Source organism: Diabrotica virgifera, chromosome 3, assembly GCF_917563875.1.
Source record: "Diabrotica virgifera virgifera chromosome 3, PGI_DIABVI_V3a".
Taxonomy (NCBI): Eukaryota; Metazoa; Arthropoda; class Insecta; order Coleoptera; family Chrysomelidae; genus Diabrotica; species Diabrotica virgifera.
Window position 1 is genome coordinate 143,193,225 of NC_065445.1, and position 20,270 is coordinate 143,213,494.

General features: G+C 31.6%; 1 protein-coding gene across 5 annotated transcripts in view; it reads right to left on the reverse strand.

The window, feature by feature from the left end:
• The window catches only part of LOC114333433 (band 4.1-like protein 5), a 174,140-nt gene that overhangs the window by 84,511 nt on the left and 69,359 nt on the right, over nt 1–20,270 (reverse strand). For all 5 annotated transcript variants that reach the window (XM_050645567.1, XM_050645568.1, XM_050645566.1 and 2 more), the window contains exons 2-3: nt 5,320–5,467; nt 1,416–1,592 (exon numbers count right to left, since the gene is read on the reverse strand). In XM_050645567.1, coding sequence (XP_050501524.1) covers nt 1,416–1,592; nt 5,320–5,467 — 325 coding nt within the window. The remainder of the gene's footprint in view (nt 1–1,415; nt 1,593–5,319; nt 5,468–20,270) is intronic.

Sequence of the window (20,270 nt, forward strand, 5' to 3'; positions counted from 1 at the left end):
ATGATAGTCCACCATAACCGGTTGGCGCCGTACGAGGGAGACCACGACGTAGATGAAGAAGTGGAAGTCAACCAAGTTCGAGAAATACCTGACCTTACCTTTGAAGAGTTCATGGGTGCCTACGGAGGTACCGGTAAAGCAAGACATGGTGTTACCACTGAAGAAAAGCGAGATCTTCTCGCACTTCCCGATGACTATTCGCTGGCCCATACTATCCCGGCCAGTATCAAAGACGCACGAGGGTTGGCATCCGCCTTCCGAAGGAAGTTTGGTCGAGTTGCAGAACTTCAATGCCAACTGCCAGCTCCTGGCAAAGCATTGAAACTCCAAGATGCATCACGTTACCTATTCTATCTAGTAACAAAAGACACTGTCCATGACCAACCTACCTACCAAGATGTATGGGATGCATTAATTCAATTGAGAGAGCACGTGTTGGAGTCCGACGTGCAAAAGTTAGCCATGCCAAAGTTAGAATGCTGCCAATTAGACTGGAGAGTTATCCGAAATATGGTAGAAGAAATTTTCCAAGACACCGAGGTCCAGGTGTTAGTCTGTTGCAATCCGCATAGTTACTGGTGCGGAGAGAAGACCGTCCCCTGTCACTTTTATACAACTGGGAGTTGTAAAAGAGGGTCCAGTTGCAGATACCAGCATCCAGTTCCAGTCCCGACAAGGATCCAGGAGGAACCATCTTTTAAGGAGGGGGCAATGTGACGCTATTTATAACAGTCTGCTCACAGATTGGCCTATCCTGACTGAACAATCTAGTCGTTACTGGAGAACGCGCGAAACAGCTATTCCTTTTCCACGGCGTTCGGGGCGAACGCTGCCGAAGTATATATAGGACTGAAATTCAAGCACAGGCCAGTCAGTCAACGAACGAGTCGCGACGCGTAATATAATTGTACTCGATTCGGATTTAATGAAATGTATATATTAGTTATCGTTATGTTTAGTTAATTAAATCATAAATTTGAGTTGTAAATAAATTAGATGTGTTAGTTGGTGTTATTTGTAATCATTAAAAATAAATAAGTGATGTAAATAAAATAATATAAGTAAGTCTTCCTTTATTTAAATTAAACTTAGTGACTAAAGATATAAATAAATAAAATAGTAGAGTCAATCGCGTAACACTTCTAAAACTCACCAAATTTCATTTTCATAGCTCAACTGGTCTTAGAGCAATAAATAAATTGGCAGTTTGAAATAAAAATTTCAACACCCCGTATCTCGGGAACGAAGCATTTGCACACATATGTTTATAGAGCAAACCGGCATTATTTTTTCATGTAGAGTTAGCCCTTAAAATGTTTCATACTTATTTACTAACACCCTGTATAGTGTTATAACCAGAAAATATTCCGGAACCAAAACAACTGACGCTCTTTAAACTTACAAAGAATACTTACACTGTAAAGATAGAGCAGCTAATTTAACAGCAGTCTTATCGGGACATTCCAATTTTCCTTCTAAAAGATCTTGCTTCAGTTGCAGGAAAAACTGGTATCTTGTCAATTCCTCACGGAGATTGTTAGGTTCGGATGAGTAAAATTTAACTTTGAGTCTTAAAGTATATGGGGGACCAACTAAAAATAAGATATGTTTTAGATTATATTTTCAGAATGAAATGAAAAATGAAATCCCAGAAAGAGAAAAGTCCCAGATACAAAATTCACCATTAAAATAGTAAATAATTATTTCAATCTGAAACTTTTCTTATTAGAACTCCTTTCTGGTAACATCCTTAATATCTGACTTACAATTTATAAGACAAGAGACGACGAATAAAGAAAGCGAAAAGACTACAATATGCAGTCACATTCCGCTTTCATTCGTCTAGGAAAAGGTCCGAAAGAAAGTTCCTACTACTCAAAATCTGAGTAAAGATAAAAGTGAAAAGACAGTTTATGTTTCCTTTCGATTCAGAGGCGATACACAATCTCCAGACAGCTGTTTCTGCCTTACGGCGTCCTCAGTAGAGCTGCGTGCACATCTCTGAATCAAAACGAAACCAAACTGTCTATTTAAGTGAAAAAAAATAGTTTAAAATTCACTATTAGGACGCTACAGCGACATCTCTTAAAGAAAACAGAAAAGTCCCAGATACAAAATTCATCATTAAAATAGTAAATAATTATTTAAATCTGAAACTTTTCTTATTGGAACTCCTTTCTGGTAACATCGTTAATCTCTGACTTTTACAATTTATAAGACAAGAGACGACGAATAATATAAAATAATAAATAAAAATTAAACAATTCACCAAAAAGTAAGTACAAAAAGTTAAAATTTAGGCAAATCTTATCTACGTCCAATGCTTGAAGAGTCCCAGTCCTCCAATCGTTTGTGTCATCATCCTGTTATGTTTTGCTACGGGAGATGTTTTCTACATCATCTAGCCATTTCGTTCTTTCTAACATTTTTTTATACAGAGAGAGTCTGTAATTTGGAATAAATTCAATATCTCAAATACTAATCGATTTTTTGAAAAGTGCTCAGACCCGTCGATTAGTATTTCAAATTGTCCTTTTTGACATACAATAATAATGTATACAGGGTGTTCCAATTTAGAGATATGACGTCATCGTTGATTTTCTTAAATGGCAACACTGTCATTTTGATAGCTATTTTGATAGGGTGTGTAAAGTTATACACAACTGCAAAATTTCAAATTTTTATTCCCCACCATTTACAAGATAATAAAAAATAACAAAGTTATGGAAAACAAGTAATCAAATAATAATTGAATTTAGTTATTTCCATTAAGCAAATACTCATAATGTTGCCCTCAATTATTGTCAAATTGTCAATGGGCAACGTTATGAGCATTTGCTTATTTGAAATAATTAAATTCAATTATTATTTGATTACTTGTTTTTCATAACTTTGTTATTTTTTATTATCTTGTAAATGGTAGGGAATAAAAATTTGAAATTTTGCAGTTGTGTATAACTTTACATACCCATCATTTTGTAAATGGTAGAGAATAAAAATTTGATATTTTGTAGTTGTGTATAACTTTACACACCCTATCAAAATAGCTATCAAAATGACAGTGTTGCCATTTAAGATAATCAACGAAGACGTCATATCTCTAAATTGGGACACCGTGTATACATTGTTATTGTATGTCAAAAAGGACAATTTGAAATACTAATCGACGGGTCTGATCATTTTTCAAAAAAACAATTAGTATTTTAAATATTGAATTTATTCCACATTACAGACTCTCTCTGTATACTGTATATATGTACACATCTGTCTACCAGCATGCACTCCGAATGTCCTAGCCAACTCATTCTAGTTCTTTTACCTCTGTCACAAGGCGTCGATTTCTACAGAGATGGAAAACTTCGTCTTTGCTAGTTACCCTCTTCCACCAATTTAGTGATACTTATTTCATTTAGTAAGGATCTATGTTTCACTAGCTTACATAGAAGATCACTGACTATGTTTTATTTTCCAGCCAAGTAAGTTTGAGGTGATCAAATATTAAACGGTATAATACGCTCTGTTACTGGTTTTGATGCTTTCCATTGTCATAAATTGATTGGAATTTAAATCGGTTATTCTTGACCTCAAATATTTAAAATCAACCAACCTTGTTTCAGTTTGCCTAGATTATTTTGCAAATTAGGATCAAATTATCATTTTGATGCTGTTCTCCCTTATTGGGACCGTGCAAGTTCGGAAGAGCGACACCTAGTCGTCATAGCATCAGCAACATTTTTAGTACTTTTAATTATATTGGTCCTGGTTACTGGATGATTGTCAAGGCCATAGCCAAAAAAAAAAAGAATCGGAAGAAAAAGTAAGATTGGGTTATGCTATTAAAAGGTAAAAATTGTTATGTAGTAAATAAAATTAATTATTAAAATGCAGTACTACAAGCAAAATACAATTAATTAAATTCACTTTAATAAGTGCATATCTTATCAATATTGTAAAGCAACATATAACTTTTACAATTTATAATACAGCATTTGCGAAATCCCATGTTCTTCAATGACAGTAGGTATGAAATATACGTCAATTTGACAATTTCAATGCGAAATACCATGTTCTTCAATGACAGTAGGTATGAAATATACGTCAATTTGACAATTTCAATTGACAATATGAATTATTTCAGAAATATGTTAAGAAAGTTGCAAGATTTCTCCGCTACTTGCGCACGATCGTTTCTCGTATCCCCTCCAAGTATTTGCACACAGAACTTTGAAATATAATAAGTATTTGAAATTTTCAACCTTGATTCAGTTTGCTTAGATTCTTTGACCAAATCATGGTCAAATTATAATTCAGATCCTGTTCTCTCCTATTGTCTCTCCTGTTCTATTTCAAATATTAAATATAATTCAGAATAGGGATCTCTTTGCCTGGGACCTCATCTGATTTTAAACTGAAACTGCGTTGGGACAGAAGCAGAAGAGATCCGCGACTTCCTCTCTGATCGTTACCTGTAGTCTGGTTTAGTTGTCTAGAGTCTATTCAAGAGTCACTTATTTCTGAGTTCTCCCTGGGGTATCGCTTAGGCAACATTTGTGGGCAGTATGGTCTCTTAATGGAGTCTATTAAGGACTCCCTTAAGGAGCGTAGTAGACGCAAAACAAATCTTAGTTTGTTCTACGATAACGCTTTCTAAGGTTTTCTCATTAATCCTATGCAAGATTAGTCTCCACAGTAGCTTTTATGTCGCTCTCAAAAGTGTTATGGAGAGGGAACTGGGAATTTGACTCAGGTTTACTAGTTATTAGGACTGTAATTTTTGGTGTAGTTATCAAAACTAAAAAAAGCGCCTGTAATTGCGCCCATTAGGGGGGATTATTCTGGGTCAAGGTCTGCTGCAAAGTCCTCCCAGTTGATTTTGTGGAAATTCCACCTTGGTATTGATAATGATTTTACTAATAAGGGGACCTCAATTCTCATATTGAGAAGGACTGGTCGGTGTTGGCTGTTTGGGAAATCCTCCAGAATGTGTCTTTTGATAGGTCTACGTTAAATTGTGTCATTTGTCCAAACAAAGGTAAAGTCTGGGTTGTATTCCCTGTTCCATATAAGAGTACTAAGTAGCTGTGATACTATTCTTACCCTTATTTTTACATACCAAAGTATTTATCTCTAGAAGTGCTATCTGGAAGATTAAAAAAAGAAAGTAATCTCTTTATGTCATTTCTACAACCTGGAAAAGAATCAAGATTTTTGAATGAGCCATAATTAGGTGTTTGTAGATACAGAAGGGGTTCTCAAGGGCAATATTTTATGGTTCAAATTGACAAGAAAAAGGAAACAGAACGAAACCTAAAAGCTTACTTTTAATTTGTTTTTTAATACTTTTCGTTGGATCCAGCCAATGTTTAACGTGGTTAGCATCCGTAAATTGTAGCCCAAAGTAGTCTTTTTCTATCAGATCCAAGGAATAGAAAACTTGTTCATACAGATCTCTGGCCTTTGCTTTTTTCTGAAAAAGAAAAATCGAATTAGAAAAACAAAATTATACTTGACTGTATTTTTTTCGTTGAAATAATCAGCCCTGTGATGGATGACCGAAGATATCGTAAACGTTTGAGTTAAAGTTAAAATAACTCTCAGGGATAACGATGCCATAACTATTTAAGTAAAATTCGGTGTGATGTATCCTTCACCGTTATGAGATAGTTATTTCTTCAACGTTATATTAGAAATAACATTTGAGGAACAAAGTTTGATTATGTAGAAATAGTACAAGTTGAAGTGAGTGCGAGAGATTGTTCGGAACATGCTACAGGGTGGGTAGATGACCGTAAAAGTAAATATCCGTCGTCGGCCACCGCCGATGACCGAACAGAAAAGAGCTGTTCGGGTTTGGTGGTGTTTCAAACGGTAGATAGAAACAGGGTTGCCATATTGGTGTATTTTCCCACAATTTTGGGGTAATTTGAAAGCGTCTAGGGACATTTTTCTAAGCAGAAATTGTAGTGGGATTTTTTGGGGGCGGAAAATTATGGGGTTTATGGATTTTAAGGGGTTATGATAAATTAAATTTGCGAATGTACATAGAACTGTATATTACACTCCCATATATTCGAAGACGATAGGAGCTATGAATTATTTCTAGAGCCCTCGTTGATAAGTAGTATAATTTTGGTTTACTGTTCTCTTCATTTGACTACTAATTTATTAAAATGCGCCAAAAATTTAAATTCGGGGTATTTGAGCTTCAATTTGAGGGAATTTCAGTTTCTAAGTGGGGGATTTATAAAATATCATCTGGCAACTCTGGATAGAAAGCTCAGTAGGTACTTAAAATAAAATTTCAACTTATATCTCTCGATTTGATTTTTGTATAATTTTTAAAATTGGAGGTATTACCCTTCTATTCTTAATTATTAAATTATTAGCTTATAAATTCACTTGATTTCTGTCTAAAAACAAGTCAAAAGATGAACCTAACTTTACATAACTACAGAGTTATCCCATAACTTAAGGTTTAACGTCGCGTTATAAAGTGACAGTTGATATAGCAGATAACTCAAGAACTGTCAAGAAATAACGTAAGTATTGGATTGCTTATTGTGCTTTTATGGATGGAAGCATATAATTTGGACCACATACTAGACATACAAAGGTTCAAATTTAGATATGAGGCGGGCATTAAAAATGGCGACTATACACATGTGACTAATAGCACGATAACTTTTGAAAGAAAAGTCCGATTTTGAACGAAAAAATGATGGTCGTAGCCCCAGTGCTCCCGTCACCAGTGGATTGGGGCTGGAAGAAAAAGGTTGAAGGTTGATGGGAAACATGTTGGACGACATTACCAGAGGCTTTCCAAGTATGCGGAGAACTGATTTGGTGTGGCTGCAAGAAAGGCTGCACACGACAGTGTAGTTTTAATTTTATCTTTATACATTGTATCTCTCAGTCCACTTTGTTATAATTAAAGAATAATAAATATATGTATGATTAAATTACTTCTTTTCATAACCCTGTCGCAAAAAATGCGCCTTGAAACTCGACACTAAGATATACAACTCCTACTTTGAACATTTAACGTCTGGGTAAGTTGCCCCACCGATCCCTCTCCTAGTAATTATTATGGGCCCTCCCACTGACTCATAATAAATAATAATGTCCAATGCACATTTACCCAACTTAGACTTACTTTAAAATGTGTAAATTTACAGAAAAATATGCTCATAAAAATATATGTAAAGATACGTTATGCATAAACTGATTCTTCCAGTTCACGAAAAAAAAACGACCTATATACCAAATTTGGTTGAAATCTGACGTTTCGTTCAACAGTTATCGTGCTATTAGTCACATATGTATAGTCGCCATTTTGAATGCCCATCTAAAAGGCAAAATCTGAGATGGCCTCATATCTAAATTTGCACCTTTGGGTGTGTAGTATATGTGGTCCAAATTATATGCTTTTACCTTTAAATGCACAATAATTCATATTAGCCCAGTAAATGAACGGGAAATTCGGCGATACCGTGTAATTTTCAGGGGCAACTCCGAATTGCATGAAAATTTGGATTTAGGTTCTACTTACCCTCCACTTCAAAGTTGAAATTGTGCCGTTGGTTGCTTTTACTTGGGGGGTGACAGTCACCCCTTCTCGTGGGTGAAAAAACATACGTTCAAGATAAGACCAGAAATGGATAAATTGACTGATTCTAAGCAACTTTTGTTCTATAGAGTTTTTTAGGTAAGTCAATATTTTTCGAGTTATTTGCGATTGAAAATGTTGATTTTTCGACAAAAAAACTACGTTTTCAGACAGTTTTTCGCAAATAACTCAAAAAGTAAATATTTTATCGAAAAAAATATCCCTAGCAAAAGCGTAGCTTATAAAAAACCCAAAAAAATGGTGTATCAGTAAAGTCTACGAATCAAATAAAAACAAAGTTGTAGTTCATGAAAAATACGTTCTTATTCGTCTAATTCCAAATCGAATATTTTAAGGTGAAATCACCGAAAAATTAAGCACTTTTCGGGAAAAACCCCTTTAAACTTTTTTAAAGTGTTTATAAGAAGCTTTGTTTTAATTGTTAACAAAAGTTTTAGCATTAAAAATAAGCGAGTTACGCTCAAAATAAAGTTGGCCCTCTTTTTTTTTGTAAAAAATCATGAAAATCTCGCCGTGTTTAGCTCCCCAAATGAAATTAATCGCTACCGCTTTACAAACAATTTACTTACCTATCTATTTTTTATATGATCTGTCAGTCTCACCGGTTTAAAGTGTCTATTTTTGAAAGAGTTATAATTGAGAAAGCTTGAATGGGTCACTAATCACGAGGTATGCAAATTTTGAACAGCAATATCTTAACCAATTTTTGTCTTACGGTGAAACAAAATGAAACTAGCTTATTTAAAATAGCAAAACCAACATTTTTTTACTCTTTAAGATTTTTCTGGTCACTAATACTTTTTAAGTTATTTAAAAAAAAATTCAAAAATTTTTAGAATTTTTTTTTTTTTTTAGTATAAAACCAAATGTTTTCAAAAATAAGCACTTCAAACCAATGAAACTTACAGATCATATAAACAATACACATACAGTTAAAATAGATGGTAAAGCCAAACGATTAATTTCATTTAGGGTGCTAAACGGAGGGAGGTTTTCACGGTTTATTTTTACCAAAAAAAGGGGGCAACTTTTTTTTAAGTGTAACTCGTTTAGTTTTGATGCTGTAAGCTTTTGTAAAAAACAAATAATAAGCTTTTTCTTGATACTTTAAAAATGTTAATAAGGTTTTCCCGAAAAACGCTTCTTTCTTCAGTGATTTCGCGTTGAATTATTCGATTTGGAATTAGACGAATAAGAACGTATTTTTCATGAGCTACAACTTTGCTTCTGCTCAATTTGTAGACTTTACTGGTACACCATTTTTTCGTTTTTTTATAGGCTACACTTTTGCCAAAAATATTTTTTTCGATAAAATATTTACTTTTTGAGTTATTTGAGAAAAACGGTCTGAAAACGTAGTTTTTTTGTCGAAAAATCAACATTTTATATCGCGAATAACTCGAAAAGTATTGACTTGCGTAAAAAACTTTATAGAACAAAAGGTGCTTAAAATAAGTCAATTTATCCATTTCCGGCCTTATTTTAAACACGCGTTTTTCACCCCCCTAGAAGGGGTAAATGTCACCCCCCAAGTAAACCAACGGCACAAATTTAACTTTGAAGTGGAGGGTAAGTAGAACCTAAATCCAAATTTTCATGCAATTCGGAGTTGCCGCTGGAAATTACACTCCAAAACGGTCATTTATTGGGCTATATAATATTTGCACGAATCTGTCGCACATAGGTACATGTGAAGATAATATGTTACATGGTAATTAACATAACTAAAAAGTTCAAAATATTTCCTAAAAAATATTTTTACGCTCCATTCAATGCAGGTATTACGTTTTAGAAAAATTAATATATACAGGGTGAAAGAATTAAAAAAAGAACAACATATTTTTACGTAAAAAATCAGGAAAAACACAACTTCTGGTAAACCGATTCTTCCTGTTCAAGAGCTCGATCTTACACATCAGAAAAAGAACCTATATACCAAATTTGGTTGAAATCGGACTTTTCGTTCAAAAGTTATCGTGCTATTAGTCACATATGTATAGTCGCCATTTTGAATGCCCGCCATTTTTGTAAAAGGCAAAATTTGAGATGGCCTCATATCTAAATTTGAACCTTTATATGTGTAGTATATGTGATCCAAATTTTATAATTCTATCATTAAATGCACAATTCTTATAATATTTGCACAAATCTGCCCCACTATGTCGGGATATTTTTACACTCCAAAATCACTATTATTTCCCTCATTCAATTTTGGAAATTTCGCAAAAATGACACGATTATCCTCGTTCCGGGTGGCAGCACTATCTTTTCCTTCAGATTTAAACGGGTGATTCCATTTCAAATCACTCAATTTTGGAGCAAAAAAAATTTTGGATTTCCGATTTGTCTGAAAATTGGTATATAGCTTCTGCGATATGTAAAAATAAGATATTTATGGTCAAGAAATCTTCTTCTTCTTTTTTTCTCAAAATGTTATTTTAGGCGATTTTACAGTGATTTGGTGTTTATTTCAACAAATTTGCATTTTCTATCGTAAAGTATCAACGGAAAACATAATATTTTAATAGAAGGGTCTTAAAAATGTCATTCTATGGCATTATAACAAGTTACTTTGATTCAAAACAAGTTTTTCATCAAATTTTATAGTGTAGAAAACGTTAAAATACCGTTTTTTTTTACATTTTTATCTATTCCCAAAATACATCATAAGCGATTTGGCTGAAACGTTGCCCACAGATAGCCAAAACATAGGACTTTAAGTGTTGAGAAGGATTTGAATTATATTACAATACTAAAAAAGTTACATGCAATATCATCGTCAAGAATATTGGTGTCTACTGTAAGTACAATTAACTCGAAAATATTAACCTCACGACTCACGACAAAAATTGTTAAAAAGAAATTGTAATAACTGCAAATACAATTTATTTGGAACAATTTCAGTTGCTACCATTTTTGTCGAAAAGTTAAAAATGGCGGAGATATTGAGCAAAACAGGTTCTCCTTTAAAATCAAGATGGCGGCTAACGTAACGGAGGAATTCATTCGTGATTTTAAATTTAGGCTACTATTGACTCCCGTAAAGATTATAAAAATAAAATTTTGGGCAGCTCGGCATGCAAGGTCAAATGCTATCCCGACTGGACTAATATACCTACTTTTGAGTCTTATATTACTGCATGTAACTTTTTTGGTATAAAATTTGATCAAAAACTTGTTTTGAATCAAAATAACTTTTTATAATGCCATGTAATGACATTTTTGAGTCCCTTCTATTAAAATATTATGTTTTTCATTGATACTTTACGATAGAAAATGCAAATTTGTTTAAATAAACACCAAATCACTGTAAAATCGCATAAAATAACATTTTGAGAAAAAAAGAAGATTTTTGACCTTAAATATCTTATTTTCACGTCTCGCAGAAGCTATATACCAATTTTCAGACAAATCGGAGATCCAAAATTTTTTCCCTGAGTGATTTGACATGGAATGTGCCAAACACTAAGAACAAAAAAAAATGGCCTAAAGAGTGTGCCATCAAATTAAAACATTTACGTTTTTAGCATAAAAAAGTTGATAATATTTTCTGTGGAATTCGACATACAGAGAGAGTCTGTAAAGTGGAATAAATTCAATATCTCAAATACTAATTGTTTTTTTGGAAAATGCTCAGACTCGTCGATTAGTATTTCAAATTGTCCTTTTTGACATTCAATAAAAATGTATACAGGGTGTCCCAATTTAGAGATATGACGTTATCGTCGATTTTCTTAAATGGCAACACTGTCATTTTGATAGCTAATTTGATAGGGTTTGTAAAGTTATACATAACTGCAAAATATCAAATTTTTATTCTCTACCATTTACAAGATAATAGAAAATAACAAAGTTATATCTGTAATTTGGAATATATTCAATAATTAAAATACTAACTGTTTTTTTGAAAAATGCTCAGACCCGTCGATTAGTATATCAAATTTTCATTTTTGACATATAATAATAATGTATACAGGTTGTCCCAATTTAGAGATATGACGTCATCGTTGATTTTCTTAAATGGCAACACTATCATTTTGATAGCTATTTTGATAGCGTGTGTAAAGTTATACACATCTGAAAAATTTCAAAATTTTATTCCCTACCATTTACAAGATAATAAAAAATAACAAAGTTATGAAGAACAAGAAGTAATTAAATAATAATTGAATTTATTTATTTCAATTAAGCAAATGCTCATAACGTTGCCCATGGACAATTTGACAATAATTGAGGGCAACATTATGAGTTTTTGCTTAATTTAATGAAATAATTAAATTCAATTATTAGTTGATTACTTCTTTTTCATAACTTTGTTATTTTTTATTATCATATAAATGGGAGAGAATACAAATTTGAAATTTTGCAGTTGTGTATAACTTTACACACCCTATCAAAATAGCTATCAAAATGACAGAGTTGCCATTTAAGAAAATCAACGATGACGTCATATCTCTAAATTTGCACACCCTGTATACATTATTATTATATGTCAAAAAGGACAATTTGATATACTAATCGACGGGTCTGAGCATTTTTCAAAAAAACAGTTAGTATTTTAATTATTGAATATATTCCAAATTACAGATATAACTTTGTTATTTTCTATTATCTTGTAAATGGTAGAGAATAAAAATTTGATATTTTGCAGTTATGTATAACTTTACAAACCCTATCAAATTAGCTATCAAAATGACAGTGTTGCCATTTAAGAAAATCGACGATGACGTCATATCTCTAAATTGGGACACCCTGTATACATTATTGTTGAATGTCAAAAAGGACAATTTGAAATACTAATCGACGGGTCTGAGCATTTTCCAAAAAAACAATTAGTATTTGAGATATTGAATTTATTCCACTTTACAGACTCTCTCTGTATACATATGTATATGACTGTTTTACCTGTTTATTTTAAATCTGCCGTATTATAAAACTGGAACCATTCTTGAGAATAATTCTTCCCTTTATAATATTAATATTATTCGTATTACTAATTTGAGTGTTTTTAAAACATCAATTGTAATACGTCTTATTCGAACATCATTAAAATCAAAGCAACGTAATGAGAAACTATGAAGTAATTAAAAGTTAAGTAAGATTTCAGATTCTCCCACACAAACTAGGCAATGTGCTATTTAGTGTGAAAAAGAATGTGGGAACTAGGATACATTCCTATTCAGTTCAGAATATGAAAGCTTAAGATGCCTTCTAAAAATAGTGAGAAATACAGAAATAGTCATAAATTTCTTTTATTACAATCTTCGCTCTGCCAAATTACACGCTTTATTAAATAACTGTTATTATTCTGTAGTTTAAGAGATTGACACAGTTCGTGAACGTTATGGTTTGATGGAGAGCCTGTAATTTTAAAGTAGAAATGCAAAAATTTTGTTCAAATATTTGGTAACCCAGTTTTTATGAATCATCATTGTTTTCAGGTTCAAATAATTACCTACATTTTATTTCTAATTGAACCAGGAAAGTTAGTGTGTTTCTTGTACATTCAGTGGTGGTACTAATAAACAGTAGAACTATACATAAGTAGTTGTTAGTAGATGAATCAGTTTCTTTTGATACCAATGTAATAAAAATTTACTACTTGACTTTGCAGTATAGGGATAGGGAACAGAGGCAAATTATGAGAGTTTTTAGCGCGGTGATGGCGATTTTATCAAAAAGAATTTGTAATCGAACATTAGAGAGGTTAAATTAAAACTGTTTTAGAAAGGCAATCTACAATTTTAGGATTCATATGCGTAATTACTATACGCTATGAGCTCGTAGGTAGAGGGGATAATTAAAAATTCGCGAGCGCCAGTAGTGACAAGTCTGTAAGCTTTTACTGGAAATTTGACATAAATGTCAAAGTAATTAATTTAAAACATTGAAATTAAAACATTAATAGGAAATAATATTAGTTGGTCAAAGCTGTGGTGTATATTTTTACCTTAAATATACTTACGTTTTAAATACTGAATTTAAGTTTTTTTAATATTTCGTAATATATAATTATAAATTAATCTAAGCGCCATCTAAACGATAATTGTGAAAGTATCCGAAGTAAGAAATTAATATTTCATTAATGTAATGTTAAAATGATTAGCAAAATCTTTAAAAATCGATTACAATTTAATTACTATTTTGCGTTGTAAATATTAAGCGATAGCAATTAAATAATAAATTTAAAAATTACCGGTGAAAGTTGCATTAGTAATCCGATAGGAGCGACACCAGCGAAGCTCAGAGCGTATAGTACTATATCAAATAAACTTATTACGCATACGAATCCAAAAATTGTAGTCCAGAGAAATAAGGATTTTCTCAGGACACTCAAAGATCCAGGTAGCTGACTACTTTTTTAGTTATTGTAGACATATAGGAAGAAAACCTACATGTTTCCTGCCTAGAGCTCGCGTCCGTTTTTTAATAATTAACAATTTAGTGAAAAAATCGCGATTTTTTCGATTTTTTGCACCCCATTCAAAAGCTACAGTTGACATAAAACTACAAAATTTAATTTTTTAAAACATTGAAAAACCTTCAAAAGGCCGATTTTTGAAAGTTAAAAGTTAATTTGTTGCTTCGCAAATTGCAAAATAAATGAAAATCGATATTTGTTAATAACTTTTAATAATTTAACTTCAATTATAACTATAACTAATCGAATTTTAGGGTTTCACCCAAAGTTGGGTATTTTGGTACTTAACAAACCCTTAAAATTTGAGACCGATCCATTAATTAGTTTACAAGTTATTCTATTTGTTTATTCCAGAGACCTTTATTTTGCAATAACATAAGACAGAAAATAATGAACATTGAGCAAGTCTGAGTATGTCAAATCAAAGTAGAAGACTGATAGTATCAAAATGTATTAAAAAAAGATAAAAAAATTAATTATTATAATCAAAAATCCTAATGCCAAATTTTTAAAATTTTTTTGTTTATAAACATTTAGAATAACTTTAAAAATATTGTCCGTAGGAACAATCTTTTTATATATTCGAAAAGCTAGTATTTTAACACGAATTTTCAAATAAAAAAATTTAGCCTGGGTTCATTTGGGACAAAAGTTAGCCATGTGTTTTTTTTTAATTCACAGCTAATTTGTTTATAATAATTGGACGGCGTTATGCTCGACCAATTTAACTCGACCAAGCGCCAAAACATAGTTTTGAGATAAATGGCTTCAAAGTTTTTCGTTCCTTAAAAATGCATTTATTAACATATTTGCACAAAATTTTAACAGAAGAATGATCACTGAGAACACTTTTTGGTTGCAAAGTTTCAATATGATCGCACCTACAATATTCTAGAAAAAAAAATAAAATGTCGCTTGGTCTACTTATGCTTTAAATATATTTTAAGAAGTTTAGCGATTATACATTACTAGACCAACTACCATTCTTATGTCATTTGGTCTATAAATGCAAAACAAAATATTGCGATATGCCTCTTGCAATCACTAAATAAATAAACTAGTATTTTTTAAATGTATATATTAAACGTGTATTGCTACAACATAATCAATTCAATTATCATTAAATATATTTTTTGCATTTTATTGATCTAAATTTATTTTACCATTCAATAGCGTTAATTCCAATGCAGTTAAAATGATATCAATAAAAAATTGGAGTATACAGAGTTTTTAAACAGGGGAAAATTAAAAAAAAAACAAGAAGTTGCTATTTGTATAAAAGCGTATAAATATCTAAATACATAGCGGTAGAATTTATTCTACATTTTTTCTTCTTCTAATTTTACATCTATACCTTTTTTTATTGCCAAGACTGTGTTGTAGTTGTAAAATTATATTTATTTATCTATTAACTTGCAGTAGGGACCATTGACAATTCATAAATTGAATTTTGTTGAATTGTTAAAAACTGTTTTTATTCGAAGCGTTAGTGTACTAAATAGCGGTACATATAGATACCTTTTTTTATGGCTCGGCCAATGTTAAGACATTGTAAAATGAGATTTATTTTTTAATAACTTGCAGTCCCAACCATTGACAATCGATATGAATTGAATTTTGTAGAATTTTCAGTATTTTGTTTTTATACAAAGCGTTAGGGTATTTGAAGCAGTCTGAAGTGAATCGTGTTTTTTTTATTCTTAAAACTATTTTATGCCTTAAATATAGAGATTTTATATAGATTATTTGTATTTTTCCATTTAATTATACATAAGCACAACATTTTCACTTTAAAAAAATTCGATCATTTTTTGACCGAAACTTCAAAATTAATGTGTACATTAAGGGGTACAAAAATGTTATTCTGGTCAAACGCTTAGTTTAGCATAACCAGACCAAAGACGCTTAGTCTACTATTGCGAAACTAAGAATGGCCGATATAGTCTTGTTATGCAAAACTAAAAACCCTTAATAGACAGAATGTCGCTTGGTTTAATTTTGTTTTTCTTAGTAACCATTAATGCGACAATAACAGGGATTTTTTCCAAGATAGTTTTAGTTATGTGTCACCAGAATCCGCTGTTATCTCGATTTTAAAGAAATGGCGCTTGGTCGAGTTATGCATAACGCCGTCCAATTAAGGTATTTCATTGATGCCATTTTAAAGACTGAGATTTGTATTTTTTGTTAAAAAATTTACACAAGCATTGTATCTTGATAAAACCCTCTACGATTTTTCAAAAATGTAGTTCAAACGGTTACTAGGGGGAATCTACGAATCCACTGAGTTAAAATACCGAAAAAGCAATTTCAAACTAATACAATTTTTACAATGGATTTTGATCTTTCTTTTTTTATTTGTATGTAATTTCTACGTACATTACAAATATGCAATTTATTTATAAATTTATTAATTAATAATCAGTCTAATTTGTATAAACAATTCTTGAAAAAATATTTTTTTACAAAAATCTATTATTTTAATCATAGTACCATTAATGATAATAGAAAAAGTTAAAGTACACTTTAATAAATAAATTATTTTTATTAGATAATTATTTATTGAAGATAATTTATTTATTAAAGTATACCTTAACTTTTTCTATGATTACAAATAATAGTATGATTAAAAACATGGATTTATGGGAAAAATTATTTAAACAAATTAGACTGTATATTAATTAATAAATGTCAAATTGCAAATAGACAAATTGCATATTTGTAATGTACAGAAAAATTACATAAAAATAAAAAAAAGATCAAAATATATACAGTAGATCCCGAGATATAGAAAATGATAGTATTTTTAAGTTGCCTTTTTTAGTTTTTGAACTCGTGCATTTGTCGGCTCCCAGCTTCCCCTTCACTTACCACGACTAGTCACCAATTGAACTACATTTTTAAAGTGTAAAATACCAGCATTTTGAATATGTAAAATGATATTTTCTACGGACAATATTTTTAAAGTTATTCCAAATGTTTATAAACTACAAAATTTCAAAAATTTGGCATTAGGATTTTTGACTATATTAGAAATTTTTTTTATATCACATCTGTTACTTTTTAGGCTATTGATTATGTACTATAGAAAGGAACTACAACGTTAACGGGGTTTTATTATTTCATATGGTCAATGAATCTCTATATATGAAAAAACCGCGGAGTGCTACCATTTAAAGGGGTGCGTTTTTGAGAAATGGGTGAATTAGTCCCTGGGCACAGGTTACATTAGGGTGTGTTCTATGCACTTTTGGTACAAACACGTCTACATAAAAATTATTCCTGGTTAAATTTCCTATCTAAATATAACTTTTTAAAGTCAAAGATACTTTTTATAAACAAAAATATATTAAAAAGAAAAAGCACAAAGAAACCCAAAAGAAAGAAATTTTGTTTTTTGTCCCATAACTTTTGTCCACGGGGACATAGGTATAGACATTGCTTCACAGAAAAAAAACTAACATATTTTCTCTTTAAAATAATGTTTGGTAGAAGTCATTACGATTTACAGTTTTCGAAATATCATTTTTAAAAGTTTGCCACTCACAGCAATTTTGGGCAATTTTGCCTGTTATTTCGCAAATATTGTTCTGTAACTTTTTTCTACGCAACTTTAGGCATATGCAATGGTACATGTAAGAGGAATAGAAATCAATTACCTTTAAAATGTTCTACTGTATAATGTTGTACGACTTCTTTTAAAGTTGTTATCTTTTTCAAGGTTTTATACTTTTAACGAGTTTTTATATTTTTTACGATTATTTTTTAAATTTCCCATTATAACTTTTTTTTCTACATTTAGGTATACATATATTATATAATAAAAATGAAAGCTTATTCTGTTTACTTTAAAATGGTGTATTATAAAAAATTCTAGGAATATTTTTGAATAAGATTTTTAATGCTTTTTCAAAATGTAACCTTGCAACGATTTTGATTTTAGGATTATTTTTTAAATTTGACATTATAATTTTTTTATGTGATTGTGTGTTATGATTGAATCTTATTTTTTATAGGTAATAGTTTGGATCCACTTGACTCGGCCGGGCAAACTTCAAAATATGGATTAATTCCAATATTTACTGTCAAAGCTCCTGCACCACAAGATTTGCTTGAAAAAATAGCATGTAAATGTACCAAAGGATGTACAAAAAACTGCGGTTGTAGGAAGATAGGAATTAGCTGTTCAATATTCTGCAAAGGATGCATGTTCATGGGTACTAATTGTGGGAACTCTAAGATAACTGAGGTGTCAGAGGAAGATAGTGAAGCTAATGCTAACGAAGAGATGGACTTTGATTTTGAAAATTTTTTAAATGTCAACGTTTAAATAGTTTTATCTAAAGTGATGTTTTCTAAGACTAATGTTTATGTAATTTTTGTAAAAGAAATAATTTTAAATAATACAGGTATGGGCCATTCCACGAACATACGCCTGTTTTGGATTACTTTGACAAGGAATATTTTACTGTGCAACATAAAAAGTACGAAAGTAAATGGCGCTAATAATTATTCTAATAAACAACAATGTAATTTGCAATTTACTTTCGTTCTTCTTATTTTGCACAGTAAAATATTCGTTGTCGAAGTAATCCAAAACAGGCGTATGTTCGTGGAATAAGGTATAAAAAAATATCTAAGAATCACTCGGTTTCCATTATTTAAATACAGATGATACCTACACCATTTTAAAGAACAGAAAGTAAGCCTTCTTTATTGAGCAATATATAGTATATTCATGTACAAGAAAAAAAAGTTATAATGAGGAATTTAAAAAGTAATCCTAAAATCAAAAATCGTTGCAAGTACTTATAGTCTAAGAGCTGGGAGCGGATTTTGTGCGTGATAAGTAATATGGAAAAACTATATGGGGATATGTTGAACTAGTTGTGTACATTACTCTCCCCAACGGCCGGAAACCAGAGTTGGGGCCGAGGGTAGATATAAGGGGTCAAAGTCCCGGTTTTTATTATTTTTTTTGTGACGCTTTTGATAGAGATAGTGCACCAAAATTTGGGAATTAGTAGGTCATGACGTAACTAATTTAAATCTCCAGGGGCGGAACGCTGCGTGGCCGACAAAGGGGTGGGGGAAGGGTTGAATATTAAAATTATAATTGGGTTTTTGTGACGTTCCTGATCGAAATAGTGCACCAAAATTTGGAATTAAGTAGACCATGACATAACTAAGTAAAATCCCCAGAGCCGGAAAACAGATTGGGGGACGAGGGTAGTTATAGGAGGTTAAAGTCGCGGTTTTTATTATTTTTTTTGTTACGCTTATGATCGAGATAGTGCACCAAAATTTGGGAATTAGTAGGTCATGACGTAACTAATTTAAATCTCCAGGGGCGGAACGCTGCGTGGCCGACAATGGGGTGGGGGAGGGGTGAATATAAAAATTATAATTGAGTTTTTTGTGACGTTCCTGATCGAGATAGTGCACCAAAATTTGGGAATAAGTAGACCATGACATAACTAAGTTAAATCCTTAGAGCCGGAAACCAGAGTGGGGGACGAGGGTAGTTATAAGGGGTCAAAGTCGCGGTTTTTTCTATTTTTTTTTTCTGACGCTAATGATCGAGATAGTGCACCAAAATTTGGGGATAACTAGTTCATGACGTAACTAAGTAAAATCTCTATGGGCGAACGCTGCGTGTCCGACAAAGGGGTGGGGCTGCAGGGGTGAATATATAAATTATAAGTGGTTTTTTGTGACATTTGTGATCGAGTTGGTGCCCCAAAATTTGGGAATAATTAGATTATGGCATAACTAACTAAAATCTCCAGGGGCGGAACGCTGCTTGGGTATAAAGGGGTGGTGGGTACGGTTGAATATACAAATATAGGGGTTTTTGTGACCTTCGTTAACGAGATAGTGTACCAAAATTTGGGAATAAGTAGATCATGAAAAAACTAAATAAAATCTCCAGGGGGCGGACAAGGGTGAATACGCAAAATTTTTGGGTGATGCTCGTCAACGAGAATATGTCCGTAACTTGCACAATTCATTTATTGTAGAATCAAAATCCAAAAGAGCGGACAGCTAGGTGGGGTCAGCTAGTTTTGTTAAAAACGGTGTCACAATATTTTCATAAATAAGGTAGAGAAAAACTAAATTTTTTTATATTTTTCAAAATAACATTATAACATTGATTTATGCAAATAATTATAATTATTGTTCTCGAAAATTTATTATTAATTGATAAAAACAATGATGAAA